Consider the following 12,003-nt stretch of genomic DNA (forward strand, 5'->3'; position numbering starts at 1 on the left):
GTGCCACAACTACTGAGCCTGCGCTCTAGAGCCCAAGAGCCACAACTACTGAGCCCAAGTGCTGCAACTACTGAAGCCTCGCACCTAGAGCCTGTGCTCTGCAACAAGAGAAGCCACTGCAATGAGAAGCCTGAGCACCGCAACAAAGAGTAGCCCCTGCTAGCCGCAACTAGAGAAAGCCCGCGCAGGAACGGAAGACCCAGCGCAGCCAAAAATAAATAAATAAATAAATAATTTTAAAAGGATTATAATTAATCCATTCTGTCGTCCTGACGTCTGCCTCCTCATAAAAAGTAAGGTGACTTTTCTAATCCGGGCAGCCACATGAGAAACTGAAATGAGTGGGAGGGGTGGTAACTGTTTTCACTTTTCTCTTCCTGTTTTTTTAGAGCCTGGGAAAGAAAGTCAGAATTTCCAATCTTTTCCAATTCCCACATGATTCCCTAATTTAGAACGAACTTAGAGAAAATAAAAAGTCTTCCTCCATCTGGGGAAGACTCTGCCGCCTGCCATGGAGCACCCTCACTCTGGGATGAGGAAGCCGCCTTGGGGGGTGGGGGGGCGCGGTGTTCCAGGCCCACCCTCACCCCGCTCGAACGTGCCTTGGGCTTGGCCTTGGGGGAGGCTGAGCTCTGCCCGGACCGCTGCACCCCTGGCGAGGAGTTACAGGACGTTTAATTAGTGGGAATGCTTTGGGAGACGGCTGGACCCCAGGAGGAAGCCCTGGGGAGACAGGGGGCGGGACGTGACCCTGAGGGTTCAAGGGGCCCCTGGGGGTCCCGTACCTTCTAAAACAGAGGCGGCAGGTTGCAGAGACGAGGCTCCAGAGATTTACCTCTGGGTGCCCCCTGCCCTCCCATTGCCCCCGAGGGCCGGCAGTGTGGATGATCTTAAACAGATGAGCTTGGGCCCGGCTCGCCTGTGGGAGCGGACGCGGCGCGGACAGCAGGATCCGCGAAGCCCACGATCCAAGCACCGCCAGGTGGAAAGGCCCGGGCATTTCCCTTTCCCCTCCTTGCAGCCAGATTGGGGAGGACGGGAAATTAAAAAGTGCTTCTGCGGCAACAACCACCGAGAAGCACTGAGCAGCACTTTTATCGACTAGGAAACCGTGAGGAGTTCAGCCACCTGGCCTTTGAGGGCAAAGCAGGCCCGAGACCTTCCCTGCGCAAGGCGGGCGGTCGAAGCCCGGCAGCCCTGGCTTTGCTCCAGACCCGGCTCGGGGTGACATCACCAAACTCCTCGGATCGGAGGAAGGGGGCCCCGAAATCCCCTAAAAACATTGTGAGTAATCGCCGGCCCCGCCCTCCAGGCGGGGCCCGAACTCGGGGACGAGCCGAGCCGCCCCGCCAGCCCCGGGAGCGGGCCCCAAGCGAGCAGCCTCTCGGTGCCCCGCGCAGCGCGCACTGGCTCCCGGTCCACAACAGCGTCGCCACGCACGGCCTCCCGGTCCTCCGCGTGGCGCTCTCTCGCCCCTTACCCTCGCGAGGGGCGGCGGGGGCGGCGGCGGCGGCGACCCAGCGCGCAAGCGCGGTCGGATTCCCGGCAGTGACGCGGCGGCGGGCGCGCGCAGCGCATTTCCGCCTCTGGCGAATGGCTCTGCTGTAGCGCGCGCCGCGGGCCCAGCTGCGACCCCGGCCCCGCCCCCGGGACCCCGGCCATGGACGGTGAGGGCGACCTCTGACCCCGCGGGGTGGCGGCGCTGGGGCCGCCGGGACCGCGGCGGGAGCCCCTGCGTCGCCTTCCGACCCTTCCTACGCCGATGGGCGCTGCGCAGGGAGCGGCCGGCCGGATGGTGGCGCGGGGCGGGGTTGGGCGTTCGGGGGTCTGACTCAGTTTCCCCTCTGGGTGTGGGGTGTGGGGGGAGCGTTGACTCGGTTTCCCCCCGGGGTCCGGGGGGGGCAGTTCCGACTTAGTTTCCTCGTTAGGGGGGAATGTATATGACTCAGTTTCTTCTCGGGATGGGGGGTGAGGGTGCCCTCCCTTGGTTTAACTTTTGAAAATAGAAAAGACCCTGACTCAGTTTCCCCTGGTGGAGGGAGGCCCCCATCCCCGGCTTCCCTCAGGAAGCAGGTGCTTCTGGCTCCTTTACCGCTGCCCCTTAGTTTCCCTGCAGGTTCCAGGTGTCAGGCCCCGACTCCGTGTCCCTGGGAAGGGGCCTGGCTCCATCTCCTCGCTGTGGGGAAGCAGGCCTTCCCTGGTAAGGGCAGGATGTGGGCTTGTGCTGACCCTTGTCTCCCTCTCCTTTCAGACCTCTTCCCCCTCATCTTCCCCGCGGGTAAGTGGGCCATCCTTTCTCAGTGGGTTGGGACGAGCTCTCCAGGGCCAGGGGCAATGGGGTCAGCCATCTGATGGGGGCTGGCCCGCGTGTCCCCCACAGAGCCGGCCCAGGCCTCCGGCCCCTATGTGGAGATCATCGAGCAGCCCAAGCAGCGGGGCATGCGCTTTCGCTACAAGTGTGAGGGCCGCTCAGCAGGCAGTATCCCAGGCGAGAGGAGCACAGACACCACCAAGACCCACCCTACCATCAAGGTCAGCACAGCGCCCGGGTGGGGGACATTGAGTCAGTATGGGAGGGACTTGCGTTCAGGCCCACACAGTCTGTGTCTGGGAGGTGAGCCTGGAATTTCTGAGCCTCTAGGGTTCTCTCTGTACTTTGGACAGATCAATGGTTACACGGGGCCAGGGACAGTCCGCATCTCCCTGGTGACCAAGGACCCCCCTCACCGGCCTCACCCCCATGAGCTTGTGGGGAAAGACTGCCGGGATGGCTTCTATGAGGCTGAGCTCTGCCCGGACCGCTGCATCCACAGGTGAGCTTGTCATGGGTGGCAGGGGTGGTGGTGAGACGGAAGGCGGAGAGGCGGGGCAGTTGTGTAGCTGTTACAGTGTTACTCCTTTCTGGAGGGAGGACAGAATTCCTCACTCCTTGCTCTGTCCCCAGCTCTGCAAGCAGATTCCTTTGTCTTGAAATTGTCTGTGTCTCCTCTCTCAAGCGGAGAGGAGCTCCTTGTGAGCTCCATGGAAAAGAAATGGGTCCCTGCTCACCTCTGAACCCCTAACCCCTGTGGCTGGAAAGGCGAGTCGCTCAGTGTCACATCTCTCGTAGCGGGAAAGAAAACCACTGAACCACCGGTCTCCCCTGAAGCTTACATACTAGTTGACAGAGGCAGGCCATAAATAAATATACAAATAACTAAACAAGATACTGTTAGGGAGTCACCATTTCAGTGATGGAAGTAAAGCAGTAATAGTTTGGAAGAAGAGCCCGAGGTGGGGGAGGCGAAGGAGCCGGTCTCATTTCTTTGGATTGGGAGGTCAGAAGGGCCTCTCGCAGGTAAGACCTAAATGTGGGAAAGCAGAGAAGCACCGAAGGAACACGTCCAGCAGAATGAACGGGTGCAAAAGCCTTTGAAGTGGGAATGAGTTTCATGTGTTTGGAGAAGGGAACGAAGCCCCTGTGGCAGAGGGTAGGGAGCCGGCAGGGACTGCCGCTGGGGCCAGGTGCCAGGGCACAGGGCCTTGTCAGCCAGAGTAGGGAGTGGCTTTCATGGTGGCATGGTTGGGGACCATTCAAGGGGCTTAAGCACGAAGTGCTCACCTGGCGAGTGGGTGGGGGAGAACGGGCAGAGTGGGCAAGGCAGGAGGGCCCATGCTCTTCTGGAGACAGTGGGACTGATGCCCGGGGGGGCCTCAGCTTCCAGAACCTGGGGATCCAGTGTGTAAAGAAGCGGGACCTGGAGCAGGCCATCAGTCAGCGCATCCAGACCAACAACAACCCCTTCCAAGGTGAGGGCGGCGGCGGCAAAGGCCTGGACCTGCGTGGAGCACCTCCAGCCTCTGTCGCCCCGAGGCCACCTTCCCCTCATCTGTCCCTCGCTGGCCAGGACCCACAGTACAGATGGAATCTTGCTGTTTACCACTGGGGAGAGAGACCCGGAGAGGGGACATAGGGAACATGGCATCCAGGGTCACAAGTGGAGTCAGTGATGGGTCTAGAACCTTCTCTTCCTCCTCTTCTAGGGCTCCTACCGTTTCACATGCCCTCAAACAGCCCTCCCAACCCAGAGCTCACCCCTGCACACACACACGTCCCGCTCCATCCCCTGCCCAGGCTCGCCTGACCATCTCTTTTTCTGGCAGTTCCCGTAGAAGAGCAGCGTGGGGACTATGACCTGAATGCTGTCCGGCTCTGCTTCCAGGTGACAGTGCGGGACCCGGCAGGCAGGCCCCTACGCCTGTCGCCTGCCCTCTCTCATCCCATCTTTGACAACCGTGAGTGGCCAGGGAGCTGCAGGCAGGGAGGAGGGGTGGACCTGTGAGGAGGAAGTGGGGGCGGGCACGGGGGCCTGCAAAAGTTGCTCTGGCTTCGTCCGGTCATCCAGCGGATTCGTCATCTCCTCTGTGCCCAGAACTGTGCTGGCTGGAGAGACGAGGCAAAGAAGACCCAGAGCTGCCCTCGAGGTGCAGCTTCCAGGCTGGCAGGGAGTCAGATGGGAGACAGGCATTTCCAATACGTGATAAGAGGGTGGTATGCCCAGAACTGTACTAATGACTCCAGGAAATGAACTCCCAGAAATGAGATAATGTTAGAGAGTAATAATTCAATGATGAAAGCTCACAGGAAGTTCACAGATGAATGGGGCTGACGTAGATCAACTGCAGTCTTTAATTAAGTAGCCAGCAGGATGAGTGAAAATAAAAGGCCTTTGGAGCCCCGAGGCCCAGAAACCAGGATGAACCGGGGGGTCAGGAGGGAAGGGTTCATTGCCAGGGTGGGTATGAATGGGCCTTGAAGATTACTTGGGTCAGGTGGAGAAAGAGGAGTTGTGATCCCCTTGGTTCACATTGGACTGTGAGCTCCATGGGGGCAGAGACGTTTAGGTTTTGTGCGTGGTTATATCCTTCAGGCCTAGAACAGAGCTGGGGACAGAGTAGGTGCTAGTAGATAAACAGTTGCTGAATTGGTTGGGGTGAGGAGCCAGTGGGAATGGTCGGACCTTGGCTGCAGAGGTACAGTCAGCAAGATCTGGACAGCCTAGGCTCTGGGCTGGGCAGGAGCCTTGCATTTCCTGCAAGTCAGCCCAGGAGACCTCCGGTGGTTCAGGGCTTCCTTCCTTATTCCCACACCCTCAGGCGCCCCCAACACTGCCGAGCTCAAGATCTGCCGAGTGAATCGGAACTCTGGGAGCTGCCTTGGGGGGGATGAGATCTTCCTGCTGTGTGACAAGGTGCAGAAAGGTACATACCTGGGAGGAGGGCTGTGCTCTTTGGATCAGGAGGTGAAGGGCAGGGCTGAGCAGACATGGGGTGAGTGTCAGGGAACTGGTGTAGACACTCCCCCAACACCTTGGGGACAGTAGGGCGATGTATGTCCAGAGATAAGTAGCAGCAATTGTAGGGGGTGGCGGGCTGGGTGAGCTGAGCGCGGTGACCCATGAAGCCACCCCATCTCTGGCAGAGGATATCGAGGTGTATTTCACGGGACCAGGCTGGGAGGCCCGAGGCTCCTTTTCACAAGCTGATGTGCACCGGCAAGTGGCCATTGTGTTCCGGACGCCCCCCTATGCGGACCCCAGCCTGCAGGCCCCCGTGCGCGTCTCCATGCAGCTGCGGCGGCCTTCTGATCGGGAGCTCAGCGAACCCATGGAATTCCAGTACTTGCCAGACACAGGTACCCAGCTGGGGAGGGTAGCAGCAGGGCTGTTGGGCTCCAGCCAATGGAGTGAGGCCAGGCCTGGATGTGGCAGCTGTAGGTGAGGGTCAGAAGCTGGAGTCGGGCGGGGATTTACACAGTAATCAGATTATCTTTCTTGCCTCATTTAATAGTAACGATACCCAAGACTTACTGAGCTCTTATTACGGGTATGGCCCTATTCCAGGCATATCAGCGAATTACCTGATTTTATTCTCTAATGAACCTTTTGAGGTGGGAGTGAGCATCTAACCTGCCTGAGGTCACGTACTCTGAGTCGGCAGACCCAGACCTCATTTGAACCCAAGCCATCTGGCTCCAGGGTCCTGTTGCCACACCGGATCTCTCTCATCACTACCACACAGCCATGGTTTGGTCAAGGCTTTCGGGTATCTGATCAAATAGGAATAGCTGGAGTGATCCTTTATTCAAAGTCCGTCATCCAGCCTGAGAGTGTTTCCTGCCCTGGGAACTGTCTAATAGAGTCTAGAAAACAACCCCCAAAACGGCCATCAGTTCATTCCACACATAATCACTGAGTGTCCACTTGGTGCCAGGGCCTGTGCCAAGTAATCTGAATACAAAAATGAATGAGACATGTGCCCTGCTCTTTGGAAACTCAGGCCCATGAGGAGGACACATGCAAAACAGAGCCTTAAGTTACAGAGTAACGTGCGAAATGGAGGTGTGTGCAAAATACCGTGGGAGCTGGAGCCGGCTGCGTGGAGGAGTTGCCATTTGAGTTGGAGAAAGACCCAGAAGTGCATTTTCTAGGCAGGTGGCGCAGCATCTGGAAGGGCACGGGTGTTGGAGGGTGCCCGGCACAGCACATCTGGGGACAGCTTCGAGGTGGGAGCTGATGTGGGCGGTGAGCAGGCCCCGGCAGGAGGGCTGGTTTTCTTTGTTTTGTTTTGTTTTTGGCTGTGCCACGTGGCATGTGGGATCTTAGTTCCCGACCAGGGATCAAACCCTTGCCCCCTGCAGTGGAGGTGCAGAGTCTTAACCACTGGATTGCCAGGGAAGCCCCAGAAGGGCCTTGAAGGTTGGACTCTAGGCATTAATCCATGGTTGCATCCTAAGGCAGTGGGGAGCCACCAAAGGTTTCTGAGCAGAGAAGTGACACGAGCAGATCTGGAAGCTTGCTTTGGCAGCAGCGTGCAGAGGATCTGAGACGGGAGACTCGGGGTGGGGAGGCCATTTTGGAAGACGTTTTGGTCATCCTGGGAGAGGAGGCGCCATGTGAACCTTGCAGAGGGAGTGCAAAGCGAGCCGGTCTCACCTACTGCTGGCCTCCTTGGGGACTCTCAGCCCCACGGGCCCTTTGTGTACAACACACAGCAAGCCCAGTCCCCCTCAGGACCAGTGTTCTAGCTGTTGCGTCTGCTTGGAATGCTCGGCCCCCAGATCTTCACGCGATGGGCTCACACCAGTGCTTCCCTGGACACCTTTAAACTAGATTCCTTGATCTTCTGGTGGTGTTACATCACCCTGTGCCTCTCCCTCAGAGCTCCTATCACTTGTATGTGGTTGTGTCTTCGCCCCTCTGTCATCAGGATGTCACCTTTGGGAGCAGGAACCTTGTCTGCTTACTCAGGGCCACATCCCAGTGGCTCAAACGGAGGCTGGCACGCAGTAGGTGCTTGGTAAATACGTGTCTAGGGGCTGAATGGTAGGGAGTGAGAAAGAGGAAGATGCTGAGGATGTGTCCAAGGTTTGGGGACAGGGCAGAGAGGTAGGGAGGGAACACAGAAGGAGAAAGAACCAGAACCAGGTGTCTGAGGTGAGATGGTGAGGTTGGCTTTGGACTGTTGGCGTTGATTCCTCTGGGGTTATCCAAGTGCAGCAGTAGTTAGAAAGTTCTGAAAGCTTCAGACTGAACTCTGAAACCATCAGAGAGAAGATTAAGAGTCTGTTGAAGTCTTAAGCTGGTCTGTCATGCCTGGGCTGCCCCAGAGAGCAGAGGGCACAGTGCCAGGCTTGATCAAGGAATAGGGATGTCAGCTGTGCCCCTGACTTGGGAGTACCTGTGTGGCCTTCAGAGGGCAGATTGAGCTAACAGAGGTCTTCTCACAAAGCCATGGCATTCTTAAAATTGTTCTGTTTTGTTTTGGCGGCATTGGGTCTTCGTTGCTGTGCGCGGGCTTTCTCTAGTTGCAGCGAGCAGGGGCTACTCTTTTTTTTTTGCGGTACACAGGCCTCTCTCACTGTTGTGATCTCTCCCGTTGCGGAGCACAGGCTCCAGACGCGCAGCCTCAGTGGCCATGGCTCATGGGCCCAGCCGCTCCGTGGCATGTGGGATCTTCCCGGACCAGGGCACGAACCCGCGTCCCCTGCATCAGCAGGCAGACTCAACCACTGCGCCACCAGGGAAGCCCGGGGCTACTCTTCATTGCAGTGCGCGGGCTTCTCACTGTGGTGGCTTCTCTTGTTGCGGAGCACAGGCTCTAGGCAGCACGCTGGCTTCAGTAGTTGTGGCACATGGGTTCAGTAGTTGTGGCTTACAGGCTCTAGAGCGCAGGCTCAGTAGTTGTGGGGCACACACTTAGTTGCTCCGCAGCACGTGGGATCTTCCCGGACCTGGGATCAAACCCGTGTCCCCTGCATTGGCAGGCGGGTTCTTAACCACTGCGCCGCCAGGGAAGTCCCCATTCTTACAATTGTTGAGTGTCACAGAGTCACACAGCTCTTCTCATTGGCTGAGAAGGTTTGGAGAAAGGGTCTTCGGGAAGTTTGTCCCGTCACCTACCTCCCAAGGGTCCTTTGAGAGCTTTGGGGGTCCAACTGGGGAGAGTAAGACCCGCTTTTCTCCACTACTTTCCCAGATGATCGTCACCGGATTGAGGAGAAACGCAAAAGGACGTATGAGACCTTTAAGAGCATCATGAAAAAGAGCCCTTTCAATGGTAAGAGGGGCAGTGGGAGAATTAGAGAGAAGGCGGGGGAATGGGGACCTTGGGCGCCATGAACTGACCCAGACTTCGCCTCACAGGACCCACCGACCACCGGCCTCCGACCCGGCGCATCGCTGTGCCTTCCCGCAGCTCAACTTCCGTCCCCAAGCCACGTAAGGATTTCCTTAAGGTTGCCCCACCAGAACTATAGGCTCAAATCTGTTCAGTGCGTGGTTTAGACCCATTCTGGGAGGGAGATGAGCAGTCAGTCTCAGCAGCAGACGTCTGAAGGCTGCTCTCTGTTGGGCTCCTGTTTCTCAGGGCCTGAGGCCTAGTTGCCTGTGTCACAGCCATCAGGGAAGCAGTGAAGATGCAGATTCCTGGGCCCCTAACAGACCTGTGGAATCAGAGGCTCTGGAGGTGTGGCCCCGGAACCAGCAACCTTTTGGGGATGAGAACCCCTATGCCAGTTAAACCCCACGTTGGAGACTTTGGAGACCTTGAGATAAAGAAGTTTCAAAAATGCACAGTCTCTGCCCTCAGCTCTCCATTGAAGTGGGGCAACAAAAAAAATCACCTCTAAAGTAGCAAAACGTGGCTCAAAGAAGAATGACGACCCCCTGCTTACTGGGTGTTGCTTGGGCGCAGGCCCACTTAGGGCTTGGTCTTTCAGCTGTATGATGAGGTTTCGCCAGCTCTGAAAGCGTCCCTTCCTCTGAAAGGCTGTGAGAGTTTTGTGGGCTAGGGTAGACAGGGAACGCTCCAAGGAGTTGCGGCTAGAGCTGGACCTTACAGGCGAGGGCAGATTGCATTAAGAGGAGGGTGCTAGGGTGCTGGCCGTGACCGCACAGAGAAGGACTGACCTAAGCAGTCTTGACAGCAGCTGGGGTCCAGAGGCTGGGGTGGGCCTCTGAGGCTTTCTGTGACCCCTGCCTCTCTGTTTCTCTTTCCAGCTCCCCAGCCCTATCCCTTTACACCATCTCTCAGCACCATCAACTTTGAGGAGTTCTCCCCCATGGTCTTTCCTTCTGGGCAGATCCCAAGCCAGACCTCGGCCTTGGCACCGGCCCCTGCCCTAGTCCTGGCCCAGGCCCCAGCCCCTGCCCCAGCCATGGCATCAGCCCTGGCCCAGGCCCCAGCCCCTGGCCCCGTCCTAGCCCCAGGCCTTGCTCAGGCTGTGACCCCACCTGCCCCCAAGACTAACCCGGCTGGGGAAGGGACACTGACAGAGGCTCTGCTGCAGCTGCAGTTTGACGCTGATGAAGACCTGGGGGCCCTGCTCGGCAATAGCACAGATCCAGCCGTGTTCACAGACCTGGCATCCGTCGACAACTCTGAGTTTCAGCAGCTGCTGAACCAGGGTGTACCCATGGCCCCCCATACAGCTGAGCCCATGCTGATGGAGTACCCTGAGGCTATAACTCGTCTGGTGACAGGGTCCCAGAGGCCCCCTGACCCAGCTCCCACTCCCCTGGGAGCCTCTGGCCTCACCAACGGCCTCCTCTCAGGGGATGAAGACTTCTCCTCCATTGCGGACATGGACTTCTCAGCCCTTCTGAGTCAGATCAGCTCCTAAAGGGCAGGGACCTGCCCTGCCCTGCCCAGAGCACTGGGTTGCAAGCCCTCCCAAAGCAAGCACTTACGGATTCTGGGGGGGGGGGGTGTTCTCCAGCTGCCCCCTACTTCTTTGGGTGATGTCTTTCTGGGGAGGGGGGTGCATTTTATTCTTCTATTGGCAGTAGCTGTCTCTCTCTTTTTGGAGGTGCTTAAGCAGAAGCATTAACTTCTCTGGAAAGGGGAGAGCTGGGAAAACTCAAACTCTTCCTTCCCTTATCCTGATATTCAGCTCCAGTCTCTATAGGGAATTTTGGGGTCCCTCAACCCCACCCTCCAGCTTCTAGTACTCTCCTAGAGAGAGGGACAGGCTGGAGCTATGGCCTTTGAGGCCACAAAGCCTTATTACCAAGTGTCTGCCTCAAATCGTGGGTTCACTTACACCTTGAGCCAAAATAATGCCCCTGTTACCAGCCCCTGTGTGGTGCTGGCGTTCTTTGTGCCAAACCACCAGCATTTGAGGGGCTGGCCCTCCTACCCTGCAGAGGGCTCTGCCAGCTCTTTCCTTGCTGGGCTGTGGTTGAAGGGAACTGGTGGGATAGCACTGGCCTTCTCCAGGATCCAGGGAGGTTCTCTCTGAGACTGCTCTGTTCCCCCTTTTCTCAAGTGCCTTAGTAGTAAGGCGAGTTGTTTGGAGGGTCAGGGGGAGAGCAGGCTGACTGCTCTCCAGTCAAAAGGCTCAGTTTTTAGTGAAGAATCAAAGCGTTTATAGACTATTGCTTTTTCTACTCTGAGCTAATAAATTCATTGCCAAGCTGGCCAGAGATTTGCCTTCTTTCAGCAAACAGCACACTCTTTGCTGGTCATTTCAGGCTGGACGTTGGTGATACAGAGTTGGATGAATACGTTGCCATCCGGGAGCCTGCAGTCCGAGGATGCCTGTGGAAACCCCTGGATACCAGCCGGTGGATGAGAGCAGTCAGCCAGGGGGTGGGAGTGGGTGGAGGTCCCAGCCTAGTGAGAGCCCGGTAGGGCCCAGCAGCTGTGGGGATGGAGCATTTTCAGGAAGGGTTTCACAGAGGCCACGCTAGCTTCAGGTCTTACATCAACAGAGGAGGGTGGATTTCGCAGAGGGACTAGCCAGCGTTTGTAGGTGAGCGGGGTAAGAGAGACGACGTTGAAAGTTTCGATGGGGTCATTCTGTGAAAGATAAAGAACGCGGGACTAAGAGGTTTGGATTTCATCCCTTAAATGGATGAGGGAGTGTTTGCATGTGTTGGGGAAGGGGAGGTGCCAGGTAAAGGTCTATGCTTTGACACCTTGCCCTGGGAGCACCGAGGAAATCTTAAATCCGAAGCCGCCGTTCCACCACCGCGCGCGCCCAGGAGTCCTGAACAAAAACAAATCGACTTCCAGAGGGACTAGAACTGGACGTACTTCCGGCTTGGCCCGACGCACGCGCAGTAAAGCAGGGTCGCCAGAGGCCGTGGCCCGCTAGGGCCTGCGTCGCTAGTGCGCATGCGCAAGGATAGCAGTCTACAATAGGGACGCCAGGTAATGCGCTTCAGGAAAACCCATCTTGAGGCCGGTGGCGTCGCAGGGTTTTGCGGGAGGGTGAAGGCAGGAGCAACCGGGTTTCAGTGGGACGTGCTGCAAATCTACTGAGTCCCCTGGGAACACAGTAGGCCCAGGGTGCAGACTCCGATGGACGGTGTCTACGAGGAAAGATGCCAGCTGGCGGCGGAATGTTGGCGAACCGGAAAGCATCGAGCGACTCGTGCTTTGCTCCAGGCTCTTGTTCAGGGGGCAGGGTCTGAAGCAGGTGGACCACTCTGGGACCAGGCCAAGCTGTACTTACGCGCG

The 12,003-nt window shown here is 57.5% G+C and overlaps 1 protein-coding gene across 4 annotated transcripts; it reads left to right on the forward strand.

The window, feature by feature from the left end:
* The first annotated feature begins 1,313 nt into the window (after positions 1–1,313).
* On the forward strand, positions 1,314–10,962 carry RELA (RELA proto-oncogene, NF-kB subunit). Of its 4 annotated transcripts, none has more exons than XM_060158620.1 (11): positions 1,324–1,667; positions 2,252–2,278; positions 2,381–2,532; positions 2,665–2,813; positions 3,698–3,789; positions 4,144–4,275; positions 5,137–5,241; positions 5,462–5,674; positions 8,518–8,598; positions 8,685–8,759; positions 9,540–10,962. In XM_060158620.1, the coding sequence occupies exons 1-11, from the start codon at positions 1,661–1,663 to the stop codon at positions 10,160–10,162; spliced, it is 1,656 nt and encodes a 551-aa protein (XP_060014603.1). In that variant the 5' UTR covers positions 1,324–1,660; the 3' UTR covers positions 10,163–10,962. The 4 variants fall into 4 exon arrangements, with proteins under 4 accessions (XP_060014602.1, XP_060014603.1, XP_060014604.1 ...); XM_060158621.1 differs by lacking the exon at positions 1,324–1,667 and adding an exon at positions 1,772–1,795; XM_060158619.1 differs by having other exon boundaries at positions 1,314–1,667; positions 2,381–2,813.
* Positions 10,963–12,003: the final 1,041 nt, after the last annotated feature.

This window comes from Lagenorhynchus albirostris, chromosome 9 (assembly GCF_949774975.1).
Source record: "Lagenorhynchus albirostris chromosome 9, mLagAlb1.1, whole genome shotgun sequence".
Classification (NCBI taxonomy): domain Eukaryota; kingdom Metazoa; phylum Chordata; class Mammalia; order Artiodactyla; family Delphinidae; genus Lagenorhynchus; species Lagenorhynchus albirostris.